At 34.5% G+C, this 21378-nt stretch overlaps 1 protein-coding gene and 1 non-coding gene across 2 annotated transcripts; one reads left to right on the top strand and one right to left on the bottom strand.

Annotated features, from left to right (window-relative positions):
• Positions 1–1001: 1001 nt before the first annotated feature.
• LOC121240925 (membrane protein of ER body 2-like) lies at positions 1002–14481 on the bottom strand. Its single transcript, XM_041138445.1, has 7 exons — positions 14133–14481; positions 4398–4820; positions 3621–4052; positions 3372–3416; positions 2347–2553; positions 1958–2019; positions 1002–1738 (listed from the first exon to the last, which is right to left on the bottom strand). Exons 1-7 carry the CDS (start codon positions 14359–14361, stop codon positions 1322–1324), a joined length of 1815 nt encoding a protein of 604 aa, XP_040994379.1. The 5' UTR covers positions 14362–14481; the 3' UTR covers positions 1002–1321.
• LOC121243666 lies at positions 1035–1153 on the top strand. Its single transcript, XR_005936220.1, has one exon. It is a non-coding gene; the product is annotated as a U5 spliceosomal RNA (small nuclear RNA).
• Positions 14482–21378: the final 6897 nt, after the last annotated feature.

Here is a 21378-nt window from a genome sequence, read left to right as displayed (position 1 = left end):
TATCTCGAGATTAGTTAGGACGTTATTTCCGGACACCCGGTACCTATATTAAAAAAATATAAAGATATTTCCTGAGGGAGGAAATTGGCAAATGATTGGAAACACGTTAGAAAATGGCCGCATCTCCCGAGCCTCACTTTGTGCTCAAATTATACTTAATACTCTTTTTTATCTTAGATTTTATTATTCTAGTTGCATTTGCTACGTGATACATTTCAGGTAATTGCTATTTAATCAAGTGATTGATAAAAAAAATCAATTAAAGAGTAGGGGCATACCTAAAGGCTAATATACCAATATTTAGTTGTGTAATGGGATTGGTTTTGCTTAAAAAAAAAATCAATACTGCACGCGCCGCCACAGCCAGTGGTGGCCCCTCGCTGGAGATTCGCCTCAATTTTTGGTTGCTACACTATGTTCTCGCTTTCCCTAAACGAAGATCAAGTGAAAGTAGATGTGAAGATTCCTTCCAGCCAATCTAGACCAACATGTTGCAGCACACCCCTTTGTACTGTGGCTTATAGCTGCAGGTTAATAGTCTGTTTATCAGACTATTAAAAAATCTTCTTCAAACGGTCTCCCCTTGTGAAAATTAGGTGGGAGTCAAATTTTTTGCTCCGATCACCTCCTTTATTTTTCTTACTTTTGTGTTGTAATGTGTATTGGCTTTGAGAAGACTATATGGGACTCCCACCCTACTGAACTTTGAACTTGTATCTTGTATCCGTTAGTTTATCTATAAAATACTTACTTGCCGAGGGAAAAAAAAAAAAAAAATCTCAGTGAGTTAATTCCCTTGAAGTAGTTGACTTACCACTCGATAAGCTCAACTAAATCTAGTCACGCGTGCGACTTATCTTAGGCATGACTGTGTTGCACGTGGGCTTAAGTGCTGTTATCACTGTGCGCCGTTTGCAACTGCCGACTGCCTGTAGCAATATTGTGCTTGCAAATCCCACACTGGAAAGAAGCAGCAGAGTCAGAACAAGAGAACAACCATAAAAAGGAAAGTGAACTTTTGTTCTAAATCACGCAGCCGCGCGGTGAGCACAGAGCGAACTATTCTTTCGCCTTTTACTAAAGAATACCGTGTGCTCGCCGCAGATAGCGGCATACGCCAATATTTTGAAGAAGTCCCTCTCTTTAGAGGGCTTCTACATTTCAGTCTTAAAAAGGCTTTCATATCACACACTATTCACTGTGTTGTTACTGATACGGAAAGGTAAAGAAAAAGGAAAAATGGGTACAAAAACAAAGAGGTAGATAGCACATTGATGAACATATACACGAAGGGGGACCAAGAGATCATAGCTGCTGTACTTTACTCAAACCAACCAAGCTTCTGAATGAGTTTGTTGAGGAGGAAACCTGCTAAGTAAGAAATGCCGGCGGCTCCGACCCCAAGTACAACGTAGTGCAGCACAGTTGTAACATATATGTACCAGTTTGGTGGCCTTTGGACGTAAGCCTTGGCATTGGCAAGTACAGTGATGCATGCAAGAGAAGCTGCTGCGACTGCTGCCATCTTGAAGGACCTCTCGTCACTCTTGTAAAATGAGAAGCCATACACCACTGGAGGCACCAACCCAAAAACAAGGAATGATAATACCGCAACTGAGGCATGGAGGATGAAATTCATTTTTTGGCCCAGTACTTCTTGGTACCGACCCACAGCTTCTTGTTCATCATCTGTTTCATCCGAGGTCACTCTAGATTGATCATTCTTCAGTTCCAGAAGCTGTAAGGCAAGTTCCAAATCAATGAACTTAAAGTTAATTAAACAGAAATAACTTCCATAACATTTCATGGCATACCTTTGTTGAAGTACTAAGAAAAAACATGTTCATGAAACAAATATATGGTGAAAAAAGGATTTTGCATGAATAGATACGTATTTACACACCATGCAATGTAATTTTGGAAAAAAATAAAAATAAGAAATAAGAAAAGAACTCACATTATGACCAATGACGAAAAGTCCCCCAATCAGGTTTGCCAATGCCAAGGCTACAATGTTCACTGCAATACGACATAAATATATTTGTACTTGGAATTTCATCTTACTTGCAAAGAAATTACCAGCTTGATAATTATTGTATAAAATTTAAAAATAATAATGATTCAACAAAGTTTTGAACTACAAAAGATAACCAACTCTGCTAAAGAAAGATATTAGCGGTTATGATGGTTACATACATGGCCTAGTAATACTAGCTAGTATAATCAACTATGTACCAAATGCTCGTGCTGGAAATGTACTACAGGAGATAGTTGCTATTATTTCATACATGGAGTTTCTGCACCATTGTAAAAGAAGACTAAAAAGCAAAAAATATGAACACTTACATGTGGCAGCAGCTGCACTGGCTGCAGATGACACAACCGATAAGCTTGTGATTGATTCTATCAAACCACCATAAACGATACTTTTTAGGATCTCCAACTTTATGGCACCATGTTGTTGATCAAGATTCCTTGGTCGAGTCATGAGTTTCTGTGGTTTAAGTGGATGAACAATATCCTCTGGTTCTGGTTCAATGGGTTTTTTATTTCCTGCATAATAATGCATTGGAGACACCATATGAAAAATAGAGCTAAGCGTGAAAACAAAAAAGAATCATTTACTGCATTTTGGAGAGCTGCATGCCAGCTTGATCTAGCTGTTGTTGTTTCACAATCAAACAAGAAATGAAACTTTCACTACTGCTAGAAAAGGTGTGTTTGAGCACATTTGTGTATTACAAATGCGTATACGTGATTGATCTCCCACAGGCTGAAGAAATCAGTAAAGTACTTTTCTTGTATTGAAAGGTTGAACTCTAAGATTTACTGTGATTTTATGAAGTATGAACTGTTATATGCTTGTTGAAATTTTTGCTTGTTGAAATTTTAGGACAATCACTTGTGTAAGCTAGCTGCATTGTTTGTTTCATTAATAAGTTACAAATGCACCTCATAAAGTTTCGGGCACCACGCCTTTATTTCATAAGATCGTCTGTACCATGTTAGCTAGGGAGACCAGATCTGTTAGAAGCTAAAATCAGTGTTTGCAATCACTTTCTATCTGATTTCAAAACCAAAAACTGCTTTTCATAGCTTCCAAATAAGTTACAAATGCACCTCATAAAGTTTCGGGCACCACGCCTTTATTTCATAAGATCGTCTGTACCATGTTAGCTAGGGAGACCAGATCTGTTAGAAGCTAAAATCAGTGTTTGCAATCACTTTCTATCTGATTTCAAAACCAAAAACTGCTTTTCATAGCTTCCAAATTTTTATCAAATTCATCAGTCTTAATAAAACTCCTGAGAACTTCATATATAGAAATAGCAAAGGATTGCCAAAAAAGTTAGAAAGAGCATACATAGTACCTGGGTCGACAGCAGGTACAGGCTTTTGAAAGAACCAGCCACGGCCTGTTCATATGAGTACAATATTGATAGATCGGCCAACAATTAACAGAGAAGAGAATAAATGACATTCATGAATATATAGTTTCCAAACACAGTAACAAGGTTTCGTGCCTGCAAATAATTATGGAAGTAGCATACGGCCATAAGATTGATTTTATCAAAGTACTACTGCAATACAGTAAGTAGCAAATAAGAATGCAAATGTACCTATAGGTTTGAGAAATCCGAAGCACGATGGGCACCTCAATTCATTATCTCTACAGCGAATAAGGATCTTGTCGATGCAGACTCTACATTTTGGGCAGAACTCAAATATCTTCGGCTTCTTGTCTCCATGAGTTTCAGGATTAAGATCTGTCTCTTCCAGTACTTCTCTTTCTTTTGTCAAGTTAAAGCCGCCTCTCTCTTCTTTTTCAGTTATTACAGTGATGGAAGTATCAGTTGCAATTTTCTCCAGGAGCAAGTTCTTGGAAGGTGGAGGATCAACAACAGGTGTACTGCTTATCATGTTCTTAGTTTTATCTTCATCTTCAATGTTTATTTCACCACTGGTTAATTGAATTTCAATTCTTTCTTCTTCTGTGACATCTACTCCACCACTTTCATTTTTCAACTCAGAAGATTCAGAAGAAAATTCACCTGAAACCATGCAGTAAACAACTAAATCGTCAGATCAAGGTTATGAAATTTATATTCTTTGCCAGAAATCTGAACTCATATGATGAATTTCACAACTTGTAATTTTGCAAGCTATAGATCAGACAACAGACAGAATATTACTGATAAAGTCTGCGTCCAACACATAGATTTTCTGAATCAAACTCTACTACTAGTCTGGTATATATACGTGTATATATATTCTTGAGTCTCAAACAGGAAAGGTTCAAGCTGGTGGTATGAAAGAAATACATATTAATGCTCAAACTACTGCAAAATATAGCTATTATGCATGTAACATGTAAACTGGGAATGTAAATCATGTACCTATGGGCCTGAGAAATTCGGAGCAGGTTGGGCACCTCAATTCATCATCTGATCTATTGGGTATAAGGACTATGTGAATGTGAACTTTACATTTAGGGCAGTAGAGCTCACTTATCTCTGGATTCTCGTAAACAGTTTCAAAATACGTTTCTTTCTGCTGCAGTACTTGATCATGGCTTTCTTTTGTGAAGTACTCAAACTGCTGATATCTCCCAGCTGCTGGTTCAGATGTCCCAATAATATTGATGGGAGTATCAGGACTAGTGAATGCTGCAGTTTGCTCAACCAGCTCGCCACCAGTAGTTTGAAAGCCAAACCTTTTTGTTGCAACGTCCAATATAACATGTCCAGGACTGGTCTTGGGATCAAGAAAATCAACACCTTCATTTTTCACTTCATAATATTCATACGAGATTAATTGACCTGAAACCATGCATCCAGCAGATCATCATCCAGATCATGACTATTTTTTTTTGGAGATTATTGAATTTATTATATGCAAATTATGGGAAGAATGTTGCTTGCTTTTTCTTTCTCCACCTCCGCCAGATCAAGTCAGCGTTCAATATTCTCATAGTTAATTGATCGATTAACTAGGACAATTCTTTGTAATAGACGAGCACCGCACAATTCTTTGTAAAAAAGTGGATCACATTAAAAAAAAAAGTATAAAAAAACTATTTTTTATTAGGATCTACTATTTTACAAAAATCTTGCAGTGCTACTATGCTCTCTTGGTGTGCCCCTAATGCAAATTATACCTTTTTTTTTTTTTGCTTTTTATTTCAAACATTTTTTAAACATCTTTAAAAAATAAAAAAAATACCGATACACTAATAATTACTTCCTTAATCAGCAAGGAAAAAAATTAAAAAAAAATATTAAATATATGAATGATCAAAATGAGAGGATAAAATGAGCGACATACTAATATTATTCTTTTTAATATAATTTGTTTTATTTTATTTGGATGAGTAGTGAGTACCACTCATGCATGAAACTTTACGGACGGCCGAAATTACAAGCGTATAAATCTGCCATATTAGAAAAATAAGTGAGGTTGGGTTTGATATATATAAATGGGTTTTGGTCGAAATGGACTAACTTGATAAGACATGATTAATAATAAACGGATTAATTGCAAGTTAACTCACAATAAAACACTCGGCTCCAATCAAGCTCAATTTTTATTTATTTATTTATTTTGTTTTAGTTTATTTATTTATTTTTTCTTCACACATTAATTTTTTCTCGCATGTTTTATTTTTTTTTTCTTTCCGTCTATATTTCTTTTTCACCCTTAAGTCTTCCTCTCATCCACTCCATGCACACACACAACTCAGCCTTTCATCCGTACACACGTCTCTCTTATCTCTAGGGTTTCACCTCATATATATATATAGACACTCATATTTATTCCTATGCTATTTGAAACTACCCAAACACTTGCTGCCGCCCCACCTTAGACTCGCAAGCCCCAGCCTCCATTCCCTCGGTTTCATGCACTCTCGTACCGAGAGTCACCCCACGTAAGCCAGCCCTCCGTCGTCCATACTGTCGCCACCAGTGCACCCCCTTATAAGCCTTTGATCAACCAACTCATCTCCACTGTGCACCAACCAGAATTCACGCTGCCCCCCATGCAAAAACCGACGCAATCGTGCATGCATTGCATCTCCATGGATCGCAACTCCACCCCGCCGTGCGTCACCTCCACTTGACCATCACTGGAAGTCCAGCTCCTCCGCCGTACATCGCTACACCACCATCAAAGTGCCGAGAACAATCATCTGCAAAGTGATCCGAAACTCCTTTGCTTTGGGTCCGAAAAACAGGGCAGTCCTTGCTCAAGCCGTTCCACTGAGCTCCTCCGCCAGCCTCTTCCTCTCCCTGTGCCCCTCGATTTTTCAACCATGTTACACGACGGAAGCAACCGCATGTAGCTCCCGACCAGTCGAACGCCTTCTCGCTGTCCCACGGTGAGTTCTCTTCCCTTCCGTACGCCATACTCTCTCTGTCTCTCACTCATACCTTCACTGTGTTTCTCTCTCTCACTCTCTCTCACTTCCAGTGCTCCGCCGACTTCACCACCTCCCATCGCACACTGAGCCGTCGCACGATACTCTCTCGGTGAGTCCCTGCCGCCGCTGCACTTCTATTATTAATATGTGTATCACTAGTTTTCTTCTTAAGGTGTTTATATATATATATATATATATATATATTTATATATATGGAATGTAGTTTTAATCTAATGTTTTCGGGTGAGGAGTTTTTTTTTTGTTTATATTTAAATGGGTTTTTGCTTTAAGTTTCAATAAATATTAAATTTGTATTTTAATAATATCGTTAATTAAAGAAAGTAAACCTATTATTTTTTTTTTAAGAGAGGAATTTTTTTTTAAGAGAGGAATTTTAGTAACCAATGTATTCTTTTTATTTATAAAATATTGTTGGCATTTTAGATATTTTGATTTTTAATTTTTATTGTGTTCTATAATTATCATAATACTTATTCGATAAATTTTCTTCTTCAGTACGAATTCGATTAAGTGGATATTGATAGTCTTAGAAAATGATGGTATTTTAGGTATTATGAGAATTTTAGGTTTTGAGGTTTTAAAAATAGGTTCTTTTAGCATTTTAAGTTTAAATATCGAAATACGTGGTTGATTGAAAATTTACGAGAATTACGTGACTTTTATAGATGACAATTAATAATTATTCGGCATTTGAGGAAATTTCTAAAAAGCTAAGAAATCCAGGTAAGCGGAGTTCCTATACTAGACTTTGCATTAAAATAAAATGAGCTGAGGTTGACTTTTTGAAAAATATATATATTTGGTTATGAAAAGAAATTTGAACTATCTCAGTTATTTGTTCTGCATTATTCATAAGATTTTGTTTAAGAAGAAATTATTTTCCATCATGATTGGTGTAGACATGAGCTTATTTTTGACATTCTGCTTCTGAACTTTGAAAAGAGAGCGAATATGAAAATTTATGCATAATTATGTAAATATGCTTTGGATCTGCTTTGATTGTGAAGATGATATGATTTTGTTCAGTGCTCTGTTTGGATAAGATGATTTCTGAAAACCTTTGGCATGACTCTTTGATTCTAAATTTGATTCTGTTTCCACTCTGTTCAATTACGGCCATGCCACGGGTTATAATAGTAGATACGGCCCAATCATGGGTAATAATAGTGGATACGGCCCAACCATGGGTTACAATAGTGGATACGGCCCAACCACGGGTAATAATAGTGGATACAACCCAACCACAGGTTATAATAGTGGATACGGCCCTGCCACAGGTTATAGTAGTGGTCTATGTTTTGAGTGCACACCTTGGTAACAGAGTGATTTATGATCTGCTTGGTTATCCGCAGATTGCACAACCCTACAACAGGGGTTATACATGGCTTCTGTTCTGATATGATGTTCTGATGATGATGATGATCATTTATGCTATGCCAAATGATATTTTTGAATGAAATTATTTCTAAATCTTCGCTCTGATATTTTGATAACATGTTTTGCTTCCGCACTCCGAAAATGAAAATGTTTTGTTCTGCATTCTGATATCTACAAATGCTCATGTTTACACACTGGTATATATTCTCTGCTTACTGAGTTGTTGATTACTCACCCCTTATTTCTAAACATTTTTTAGATAATCTTGATTGTTCTACTGGAGAGCAAGAGTAGGCAGTATTAAAGAGGTTTGATGTTCACAGAAGAATAAGTACCCGAGAGTACAAGTATTTATTTGAGAGTCTTAGTTAGTAATTTGGTTATTTTTAGTTATTTTGATTTGATGAGTTAAGAATATTATCAAGTCTTTTGGAGAGTTTCAATTTATTTTATTAAGAATTTATGTATTGTCCTTATGAAAGAACATAAATATTTTATTTGAGTAAATGGATTAACATTTTATGGAGTTTTCTGGATTTTATAGTTGTGTTATTAAAGTTGATATTAGTATTAAGAGCTAACTCTCTGAACCTCCAGGAACCGGGCATTACACACAAAATTTACAATCAACCCATATAATACGAATAGATTCTATTTTCAAATTTTATAAATGTTTAGTTATATATACCTTTTTTTATTGTTGGGATGTAATATTAATATTAGTATTTAGTTACTTGATATATCAAACTATTAAATTTTCTGGTTAATATGTAATTTTATTTTATAAAAAATACTAATTTCCTTATGTAGTTTGGATATTGATAATAAAATATTTTATCACAAATCTAGTTGTAATTGTAAATGATTTATATATTTTTCCTTATATTATATATAAAATTATTATATTAATTGTGTTAAAAATAAATATGTGTTAATTCAACCAATTTATGTGAAAATGGTTGAATTAATAGCTTAAATGGTTCGTGTCGAAGTTAATATAATAAAACTTAATTATTAAACCGGTTGAGCAGATCGTGTTGTATTACTCATTATTTATTTGGATTATGTTAGAATTTTAAAGTTTGACTCGTTTAATTAAATGGGTAGTGTTCAAGTTAACTCATATAATTTTGTAAACAAGGGGTGCCCACTATGGGTGCCCCTTTCTTACATCTCCCACTCACACATAGTGGGCAAGACCCCAGGTCTGCATCCCTCAATATGTTCTCAATTTTGTTCATACTGACAAATAGGCCGTGCAACCATCGAGCACATCTGTAAAAGAAAAATGGGAGCACTATACCAAATCTCTCCTAGAGAAGACCAGCATAGCAACATCCTTAAAAAAAAGTGTCTCGTTATGCCCCGACTCATTTGGTCACATCAAACTAAGCATCCCTAATCCCTCTCGAGTCCAAATGACTCAGAGCAATGCTCAATCTCCATAAAACATGATGTATTCACAGCTATATTGCAACTCCCAGGAAGCAACATAACTTGCCGGCAATGAGTACACACCATTATCGATGTGTTACCAAATAGTCTTCCCTTCGCGCTCATGTCATTTAGTTTTAGTTTAGTCGCTTTCCCAGCAATGCCTCTTTAGACCGCATCATTCATGGCCATAGATAACATGCCAAAGTAGCAGACACTAAAACATCAACCTTGTGACATAGTCAAAGGTCTCCTAAAGGCATAAATAAATTAAGGTCATCAATTATAACCTACAGGACTCACACGGTGAGGAAGCAGGGAACCATTCACTCACCTCTACTATTGGTCGCAAAAGCACATGTAGTATGAAATACATGCTACGGTGGAGTTCTCTTTCCAAAGAAAGAGCGTATATCTATTCTCAATTCACCGTACAGATTTTAGTCTAGTCGCTATCTCAGCGCCTAACCCGAGTCCCTCCATTTGCTCGCTATCCAAAGCGCCAAAGAGGATCTCGCATCTGGCTAAACCACAGGCTACATGGTATGTGGGTAACCATGCACGATCCTTAGACCTCATCTTAGCTCCCACTAAGGCAACATATATTTTGTGTCTTCCAACTTATCCCTCTCTGGACAAGTACCGAGTAACGCATTGTCTCATCTTTGCTCGCTACCTCTTTGTAGCGCCAAAGGCGATCGCTCGTGTGAGTGAGCCGATCTAAGCCTGTCAATATACATTTTTCACCATAACTCCTAAATTTATGGTGAATGTGTGCATACCAAAGAATGCTTCCAATCGCGCCACATGATCATAGAACATATTAATATCATGTGCATGACGAGCAATACTGTGAGGTACAGAGAAATCACATGGTCAACAACAAATTATTAAACCACAACTCTCAAGTGGTGTTTAATGACCATTTCTCTCCATGTGCATTCTAATGTACAGTAACTTTCCAAAACATGCTCCTACCAAGAGACTCAACTTTTACATGTAAAAGTCCTTTGCACAATCAAGAAGTCAGCGATGACTCATCGCGAATCTCATTTAGGTCAGACTCACAATATAAGCCGTAGATTCTAGTCAGCAAGTCTAACTGCGATTTTTAAGAATCTATAAGGTGACCACAAATGTTATTCAGCAAACTTAATTTGTGACTTCAAGGTTTCACAAAAGCATGTGAGATAACCATAATTTATTTTCATTAAGGGTAAAGCGATTAGGGCCATTGCCCCCAAAGACAATCATAATAGTCTAATAATTACTTTTAATGACAATCGCATCACAAACTCACTTAACAAAGTAAGTCATATTTACCCTCTAACAAAAACTTAACCTCTAACTCCCATGAGCAAACCATAATGGAAACATCAAACAATATAGGCAAAACTAGATTCTTTAGTATTTTCCATCTCATTAATTGTCTATAGATTTTGAACAAGAGCTCATAGAAACTGTTTTTCTTATAAACAGTCTCACAAGACATGAAGCCTGAGCTACTTTTCACAAACCCATGTCCATCACCTCGTAGTATGGAAAACCTCTTTTTAGGCGACAATTAATTATCTAAGATAACCAGTTCGCAATATCTCTTATGATGACACTTTTCTAATATTGTCAACAGCATTCAAAGAACCCAATTTTATTCAATAAGTCGTTTAATAAAAAAAACGACTAGGTACATTGGGTATCTTTGAATAGATGGTTTGTTTAGGTCGCATGTAAACAGTACCAGCAACATTTATTCGCTTTATGTACCAAAATAGTACTAGCAATAATCAGGCGCTCAAAGTACTTCATGTCTAAACATCACAAAAGCTAACCATCTAATTCTCCTATGAGAATCAGCTATTTAACACCTTCAAGAAAAGTTTCAATGAATATGTGATCAATGGCTATCTAAATGTAACTCAATTAGTGCCAAGAGATGGATCTATACCTCTATCAACTCCACTTTACCTTTGTCAATTAGATCAACAACCCCAAGTTGGATCATATAAGTGAAGCGAATCTAAGATTCTATGTTGTGATTCCTACTATGTGAATTCAATACCTTTAGCGGAGCCATATTATAAATATTTTCTTCTAGTCTCTAAACGACGAGAGAATATTGATATAAAGCTACCACGCTATTTAAGAGGATCCTTATATTCTATAACTTTTGGGAGTCACTATCACTAATGGTACACCTTAACTCAAAAGTATACTCCCACTATTTTCGGCGATCTTATATAAAAAGAATTTTGAAAATATTTTGGTTAAGGTAATGTGGAATGAAACGTGATGAAAACGTTCTTTCCAAAAAATAAGTGTTACAAAAAATCCACAATTCCCCACCCTCGCCGAAAATACGAGTAATTTACTTGACTCAACCAAAAAATGATCAAGCTTAGATCCTCTCGATTTTTAATAGAATTCACATTTGCACAAAATAATCACTCAGCCTTTCTCAAAAGCGAATGAACTCGATCTAAGGACGACAAATAAGAATTACGGCCGCAACCCCATATTACATCAACCCAAGTGTGATGTAACAACTGCTTTGCGCCATAACACCATTCTCAGCAAGTCAATAAACTGCGAGATAATTGTTCTCATCATATAACTCATACGATTGCGATTTTGAAAATATTTTAACTGAAAAATATATTTTCCTAAAAACAAATTTTGGATCGCATTTATATGATGAAACAATATTTTTATTATCTAAGTCCTTAGTGTGCATGTATAGGAACTTTCACATAGAAAATGCTCATATTGCCTTTTCTCTTTGACTCTTCTAAACCAAGGAGAGGGATCTCATTAGCGAAAAAATCTTCAATTTCTCAAGCTTCACACCCATCATCCTATGCCTTCATGGCATATTTTAATATATCATTTCCCCACTCGAGAAATAATATCACTGAGTCAATGAGTGACCATCCAACTTCTAAACCTCTAGAAATTTTCACTAACACCACTCTATAAGTCTTAAATCAAATTAGGTATAGACTTCTTTATTATCGTATTAAAAGCACTAAAAATATCACTTTGAGCAAAAAATGCAGTGTGTGACGTTTTAGTCGCTAACTAGCAATATTTCTTCATTTCTCGCTTACTTAATATTTTTCATATTCTTCAATCCACTATAGGACAGAAAAAGAAAAAACTTTGCGAGAAATTATCTTAACCTAAAACCTATCTTGCATCAGTGCCACCACGAGCAAAATTTTTAGTTTAGGTTTAGATAAGTCATACCTAATTATTCAGACTTTTGCCACAGTTGCCATGCAAACCTCCAAGGTGCTTGGTATAACTCTCAAGGGGTGCTCCAAAGTTTATATATCTGTAAGAACCTATCTGTTCTCTCTAAAGAGAAATAAAACTTGAGCAAGATTACCAATGCTAATACCACATAAAGGTGCACTGATAAAATCTTTTAAAAAAAATGAATGTGCCAATCAAGAATGTCCTCAACACGCTTGCACACTCAGATTTTAATATCCTTACTCGCCAGACATACTAGCAAGTTTTAGAGAGTATGTTCTTATCTGTGAGTAATCTAATTTGCTTTAAGATTATAATACTCAACCTCAAAATATAGGAGCAATTAATCTTTGCGTTACAAAAAATAACGCGCAATTTCTTCTATTACCCACAAGATTCTTAAAGGCAAACTAGTGATTTAGCTCTATATGATAGTTGATCCCATCAACTTCTATAAAAATTGTAGTGCATGCGTCCCACGCGCACTTCCAATTTTATTCTAGACATTTTAGAGGTTTTATAATAATGAAGGTCTAAGACTATCTGACTCTCAAAATAATCTTTATTTGTTTCCAACTATTGCTCATGGAGGAGATTAATGCGCCGATTAAGTCGTATAAATAATCTCTAGGCTTTTTTCATAGTTATCTCAAAGTTACTAAACTATGCGCATCTAATTGCATACACATTTAAGAAATTTGCCGCGTTAATCTAAGTCAGAACAAAAATAATTAATACACGTCGCAAGATCGAAAATTCGCTAAGCTTCCTAATCATCTCTTGCACCTCAATGTCTAATTATTAATTTCTAACTTAATTTTCGCGCAAATTTATATCATATAGGAGATTAATTACAAATCAATCTCTTGGTGGTTATGAAGTGGTTCTTAAACCACTTCATGAGACTTAATAACTGGCCATTAAGGGCCAGCCGGGGGTTACACTTAGAGGGGCTATTTACATAGCCCCTCTCCCCTTTGGAGTATACTTGCATAAAAAACATGAAATCTCTCTTTCAAATGATTCTCTCTAATTTCGGCATTTAGGCTGTGGAATATGTGGGTGTTGCTCTGGTATTGCCACGTAGCACACTCCATCATCGATATGGGAGATTGTGAATGAACAACGACGATGACGAAGAATCTGTGGAACAACCGCACTAGATCCTAAATATTTACGATGAGGTAATATCGCTTTCGCTGTGTACTTTGATCTAGTATTTCTAACAAATTTAATACTCATAACTTAGACACAATACAAACCCAATAAACACATGAAAGAAAAAAGGTAAAAGAGAAGAGAAACACGTGAAAGTCTTGAAATTGTTAAAAAACAAAAACCAAACAACACTAGAAAATTAAGAAAAAGAAGCACCTTTTCACTTTTTGCATTTCACGCTTGCATCTATGTTTGGAAATTAGCTTGTGTATTTTTTATTACCATTATACCGGCCAGAAATGAAAAGATCACGAAAACATAGAAGACTTGTATAAAACTTTTCACGAGTTTCCATTTTCTTGATGTTTTCTTCATTAGAGTATTAACTCAAATGCAGATTATCTTTGGAGAAGTCAAGTAGCGTACGTACTTCTTTCTAAAAAAGAGTATTTGTTTTTGTTCTAATAATTACCTCCTTCAACGACATGAGTACTCTCAGTTCCACCATAATGCTCTGAGGAAAAACCACTACGGCCAGCAGCAGCAGAAGTAGTAGTAGTAGTAATTGTATCGTCGGAGAAGATGTCATCATGTTGGCGAGGCTGCCGACCTTCAGCTTGCAAAGCTAATCCGCCAGCTTCTTGATCTGCCTCTCCTTTTGTCTCCACTTCCCTCTGTTGTTCTTCTGCAATATTATCCATTTCTGTGCCTTTCTGATCTAAGATTAATAATGCCTACCTCTCATATATGTACATCACCTACATGTCTTTGGTGCCAACTTATCCCACTTTTATGAATGTGATTAACTAGTCGCGTTTTCAATTTTTTTTTTTTTTTAAAAGATGATGAAGTTGATATAGCTAGGACATGATTCATGTACCAGATGATGATGAAGGTAGGTTTCTGTCCTCACAAATTAGTTTTGCATGCTGGAGATTATTGAACGTGATATTTGGTTGAAACCGACATGCATTTTGGCCTTGTTCCTGACTTCTTGTGTTTATACTTAAGAGAGTAAATGTCTCCATGGATGAGCTCCGAACAATCCATTCAGAACAAGGAGTACGTGGTTGACAGTGGTAAGTTATATTATCTGTGGTCTCCACTACAATTTATGGCTGTGTGGAGTTTTCTTTTCTTTTCTTTTCTTTTCTTTTCTTTCCTTTTAATTTTTTCTTTAGGCGGGAGAGATGGGAATTAGCAGTAATGGAATATATAAAAATAAAGTTATATTAATATTTATTACAAGCTTGTTATATAATATATATTTCTTACTATTTGATGTATTATATTTATAATAAAAAAAACTACAATATAGATATTTTTTTAAATAATTAGTTGATACAACATATATTCCTGCACATGATACATTAATATTGATCAAGTATTTAGTGTGTCAATAATAACAAACTTACAAATAGATTAATTTATAGCAGAATTCACATCATGGAGATCAAGGACTCTTGATTCTTCTAATTCCAAGCTGGCATGATCTTGTAGCGTATCCAATTAATCAATTCATGGTAGGATGATGAATAACCCTAAGAAACCAATTAAACGTAACAAAAACCAAACCAAGACACCTAAATTACAGTACAACATGTAAATTAAACCATGCACCGACTTAATTGTATTCTATTTACCCTTTCTGTTTATACGGAGAGTACATTTTGTCTATTGTCATAAGAGCTTTGTTACTGATCATCATCCTTATACCATACACTACACTTATTATTATTATTTTTTTTCTTAAAATAATTGAATTTTTCTATTTATCATCCATATATACACTACACATTTGGTGAGATAAAAAAAATTAAAAAAATTATGTGTAATGTGTGAAAGACGAATATAACTTTTCTTTTCACAATGCTACAACATTGGGTGGCTTAATTGTAACACCCCGTCCCTGAGAGTACGGAGAGTTAACTCATGTTACCTGATAATCAACTCCAACACTGCTAATATACTTTCAAAAACTCTAAATCAAAACGTAAACACTTCAAATTTAATTAACTACACAAACTCATATATCAAATCTTCAATACAGTAACCCCAAAAATATCAACTTCTCTACATGTCACTTAAACTCACATTTCAACATTATATTTAACAAAAATCACCAATACTCATCGTAAACTTTCGGTTCTTAATCCACTATTCTTAAGTCATCTCACCCAATACTTCATAGTCTTAATCCTCAGTTGAAAAATCTAAAATCATCTGAAAATATTGTGAAGATAAAGAGGGTGAGTTATCAACAACTCAGTAAGTAGAGAACATATGTTAGCGTGCAAATATGAGCATTTACAAAGTACAATATGCAAAAAAAAAAAAATTTACAGAGTTATTATGTAGGACGAAACATGTTTTTAAAAGTAACAGAGCGATGGTTTTAAGACAAGTAAAACCCAGAGTACTTTGGCATAACATAACCTGAGCATCATCATCACATCCAAACAGAGCATCTCACATAGCAGAGACCATGTTTTACCCCCGTGGTAGGGTTGTGCTAACCCTGAGGGCCAAACCGGGCAGAGACAAAGGTGAAATATTTCCCTTATTACTCTCAGAGCTCCGAGTGTGCACACAGAAAAGACCACAATAAAAATCACTTTGTTTTCAAAGTGGGTGCACTCAGAGACAGAGAAGTTGATACCAACCCAAACAGAGCAGAACATAACAGAGCAGAGCAGAGCAGAGACAGAGTCAGATACAAAATCAGTACATCATGCCAAAGGTTTTCAGATGCCATATCAAAATAAAACAGAGTACCAAAACATAATCAGATCATTCTCACATACTGAAAATAAAAGTCAGAGCATATTTCTAAATAAATGCACAATTTTTCAGATTCTCAATATCGCTCTTTTTAAGATTTCAGAGACTACATGATAAAATTTAGCTCATGTCTACACAATGCATGTCAGCAAGTATTTTCTTTTTTTCATACAGGTTTCATGAGTAATGCAAATAAGCGACCGAGGTTAGTTTTTCTCAAGTTCTCATTTCATTACAAAAATATACAAAGTTTTCAGAAAGTCAATCTCAGTCTCCATAATTCGTGTAAGGTCTAGCATAAGAACCCCGCTTACCTGGACTCCTTAGTCTTTTAAAAAATTCTGCAACAATGCGAACAAATATTAATCGTCACCTATAAAAATCACGTAATTCCCGCAAATTTCCAATCAACAACGTATTTTGATATTTAAACTTAACATGCTAAAAGAACTTATTTTAAATCTTCAAAACCTAAAATTCTCATAATTCCTAAAATACCATCATTTTCTAAAACCATCAATATCCACTTAATCGAATTCGTACCGAGATAAGAAATTTAATCGAACAAATATTAAGATAATTACGAGACTCAATAAAAAATAATATTTAAAATATCTAACATGTCAACAACGTATTATAAATTAGTAGAATACTCTGACTACTTCAAAAATCTTATAAAATACAACGCGAAAGACCTCTCTCTTAAAAATAGGTTTACTTCTTTTAGTTAACAATACTATTAAAATATTATCTATACAAAATAATATTTTATTAGACTTAAAACAAAACTCATTTAAACATAATCCACAAAGACCTCTGATCCGAAAACATATATATGGGAAATACACTAACGGTACTAAGGGTAAACTGGTATTAACACTCAACTATTAGGTTAACACTTTCCATATATATAGTATATAGGTTATGTACGTATATAACTGATAGGAACAAAATCCAGATGAACAAAATACACGGGAATTACACCAAGCATGCGGCGGCAGGGGCTTACCCAAGGGAAACTGAGGCACACGTGGAGGGGTAAGGAGCGAAGGGGTTGGCGGCGTGCGGTGGCTCTCCCGAGATGTGGTGGTGGTGGTTTCCAATTGTGGGAGTACCCTGTTTTCAAAGCAGCAGAACATAGCGTTACCTTTGGTGATTTTCCATGGCTGGGCGACGGTGGCATAAGGCTGTTCTGTAACTACTGCCACTCAATGATGCAGAAACAAAGGTGGTACCAAACGGCTGAGCAAGTTGGGGCCGTGACTGACTAGATGGTGGGTTTGCGTTGCTTACGGTGGGGGAGAATGAGGGGGTCGGTGCTCTGTTTCGGGAAACAAAAACAGGGGTTTCACATGGCCTAAGTTGGGTGGTTTGGTTTCGTGCGGTGGGTGACTCGTTGGGCTTCCGTGGTGGCGAGGATGCAGCCTGGAGTTGAACGGAAGCTTGGTGGTCACGGCTAGGCAGCCCAAGGCTAGCGTTTGGATGTGAAGGTGCTGACGGCAGTCCTATTTCGAGAGTTTCTACATGCAGGAGGTATAAACGTATGTGTGTACACGTGATTGAAAAACAAGAGGAAATGCAAAGGAGAGACAAGAAAGAAAGGGGGTGCGGGGCAACCTGTTGCTTGTGGGACTTGGTGGTTATGGAAGAAAACTAAAATATCAGGGGTGGGAAAACTGGGTTGTGTGTGTGAGTTTGGTGATGCCTGGACATGGAGGCGACTACGACGTTGTGGCTAAAACCGTTGGGCATGCGTGGTGAGTTACTGATTCACGGCCAGGTCGTTTTGGGAGGCAGTCTCGGTGGCTAGTGGTGGTGTAAGGCAGATCTGCGTATGGCAAGAAAAAAAAAATGATGGCTAGTCTAGGTTCTCTTGTGATGACTGGGAGGAGGTGCTGCGGCTTGCTGAAGTTAAAGCAGGGACTGGTGTAACCCTAGAACTTGAAGGAGGCAAGCAGGGGCTGGTGTAACCCTAGAACTTGAAGGAGGCAACTCTGCAAGGAGGCGTATAATGCGTACTTATGTATGAGATTGAGGACCAGATGAAAACGGAAAAGAGACGTGCACGTGCATGGGGGTAGAGTCGTGCAGGGTGGGGAAAAGTGATCATAAACTACTGATAGTTGGTTTTTCATGGTTTAACACAAACGGGTGTGGGCCTTTTCCGTGAATTATAGGTCCCGACTCAAACTCAAAGGAAAAAAAATCAACTTGTTTTAAAAAATTATAACCGCCATAAAATAATATTCAAAAAATTTCCCTTGACTTTTTCATATACTTAATCCGAAAATATAGGTAGAAAAAAATAAATAAATAAACTTGGCGCTAGGCTCGGGTGTTACATTAATGCATGGAGCTTGGTTGTCTTAGAGCTAGGCACTAGCCAAATACCAGTGCCTAACCAAATTTTGGCTAAATAGTTCAAAAGTGGTCTGCAATGGAGTAGTCAAAACTCTAAGGCTCCATTTTTGAGCTACATTAAATCCATCCATTTCTTTAAATTTGGTCAGTCACTATTTATCTCTAAAATAATATTTTACTCTAAAAATATTTCAATGGCTACTGTTGCATAATTAGGTTGAGGAAAAAAATAGTTGGAAAATAATAATTTTAAGTAAAAATTAAATTATTAATTAATATATAGAGTGTATTTGAAAAATATAAAAAAAACTATTATTAAAATGTCTATTATTATATTATTATTTTGACTTTTAGATAGATAATTCAATATGGATTAACCTCTCCAATAGTTTTGGTTTTAGCCAAAACCTCAACTTTTAATCAAATTTTAAACTTGACAATGGCTAGACTACTCTGAGCATCTTTATTAACTTAGGCATACTCGAACTTTTCCCACGTTGGATTAGATCACATTGGTATGTAAATTTGATCATGAGCTAAGTAACTTAGCCAAATGAATTTTATATTATTTCTCACTCCTTTGTAATATATTTTCAATATATTTTAATATTTTTTATTTGAAAATGAAGTTAATCTATAAGATAAATTTTATGTATTTTAATATGTAGATTGTTGAAAATTATGAAAATAAAAATAATAAGCATTTAAAAAAGAAATAGATAAAAAATTTAAAAAATATTATTATTTTATTATTAGAAAAATTGAGATGGCTTATACAATTTGTAGTTCAAGTTTTGAATAATTAATCAAAAATTAAAAAGTAGTATATTAGTCAAACTTATCTAAAACTTTGGCTAAATCATTGAAAATATCGAATGCTAGCTCTTAGGTGGTTTAATTTACATGTAGTTTATCTTTTTAATTTTATTTTATCACTCCTACTTACTATCTATGACTCTATATTCCGTTTATAAATTAAATTAATGACGATTTTGCGAGGTGACACGTGTTTAGGAATCTAATAATAATATAAAATTAATAGGCTAAAATAGTAAAACGTCATCATGGAAATATAAAAAATAAAATTAAAAAATAATATAAAAACAATACATATATGAGTGCGAAACTTAAAAGTATAAATAGTTTGGGCCAATACAAATTGAAACTTTTTTTTAGGGGTGCAGAGTGAACAAATAAGGTCAATTTAAATACTAATACGAAATGAGATAATTTTATATAAAAATTAAAAATTAAATAAAATATTGTTAAAATATTATTTTTAATATTATTATTATTTTAAAATTTGAAAAAATTAAATTATTTATTATATTTATGTAAAAATTTAAAAAAATTATAATGATGAAATAAAATGAGATGAGATGAAATTATTTATATATCCAAACGGAGCCTAAGTGAGAGCAACTACTTTATATATAGGTGAAAATTAAAATTGTAATATTCGCAATACGAAATGTTAGGTTGTAAGAGAGATTAAAAAAAAAAAAAAAAAAACATATTACATGACCAAAATACATCATGTTATTGTAAACCTTTTTTTTCCAATTTTTATTTAGATATCTTACATTTCTCTCCATAGTCATGAATTGTCTTTAATTAAACACTAGCTTCCTCTACCGCCTATCCAACTATGTACTTTCACAGAATGGTCCATCATCTACATCACATTCGGTCGTATAGTTATGTGTAAGATTTGCGCCTTTCTTTTAAAAAAAATAAAAAATAAATATGAGATCTATATAATTTTGTTTATATTTTAATATTTTTTCAAGAAAAATGATAAGGAGCCCGTTTTGGGCTCCCGTTTATTTTGCCTAATTTTTTTTTTTTAACTTAGTGATTAAGAAAATATTATTTAATAATATCGTGATTTTTTTTTATTTTTTTAAAAATATTAAAAAATAATATGCAAAATAGGCAAAATAAATAGAGCCCAAAACGGATTCCTTAGCATTTCTATTTTTTTAATATTACTCTAAATATCTGTGCCAATGTCAGTTTTTTAGTTTTTTAATATGGTTCTAAATATATGTGCCAATGTCAGTTTTTTATTTTTTGAATATGGTCAAGGTTTCTTAGGATCAGTTAGTTCCCTCTTTTGAAGTAAATTATACGGCATGCACAACTTACTCATTCAGAGAAATCAAAGTTATTATTTAAATTTAGGGGTGTAAGAGTTCGGTCCATTCGGTTCGGATTAGACCGAATTTCAGACAAGTCAGTCTCAGTTTTATAAACTGTGGATTGAAAAAACTCGATCTAGTGATCTATAAATTTTAGACTAGACCGGACCAAAATCTTATATATATTTAAAAAATATTTTTAATAATATAATATATTATTTTTATATAGTAATTATATAAGTTAATGATGTGATTTTTATCTAATTTATTATCATTGACCATATAAAATAATTTTTTAATGAGTTAGCTACATAATTCACATTAATAATTCACTTAATTTTAATTTAATAATTTAAATAATTTTTTTAATTTATTTAAAAAAAGGCAAAAAATAAAAAATAATTTGGCCAGACTATCAAACCAGATCGATAACTA

Source organism: Juglans microcarpa x Juglans regia, chromosome 1D (genome assembly GCF_004785595.1).
Source record: "Juglans microcarpa x Juglans regia isolate MS1-56 chromosome 1D, Jm3101_v1.0, whole genome shotgun sequence".
In the NCBI taxonomy this organism is placed as follows: Eukaryota; Viridiplantae; Streptophyta; class Magnoliopsida; order Fagales; family Juglandaceae; genus Juglans; species Juglans microcarpa x Juglans regia.
This window is presented reverse-complemented; position numbering and strand designations above follow the sequence as displayed.

Bases quoted from the DNA above. Each gene is read 5' to 3' on its own strand.
- LOC121240925 (XM_041138445.1), bottom strand. From the start codon at position 14,361: ATGGATAATATTGCAGAAGAACAACAGAGGGAAGTGGAGACAAAAGGA. The intron at 2,554-3,371 runs GTACTATGTATG...ATTATTATGCAG, and splicing joins TGTACCTGCTGTCGACCCAG to GAAATAAAAAACCCATTGAA. The intron at 1,739-1,957 runs GTGAGTTCTTTT...CTTGCCTTACAG, and splicing joins TTTTCGTCATTGGTCATAAT to CTTCTGGAACTGAAGAATGA.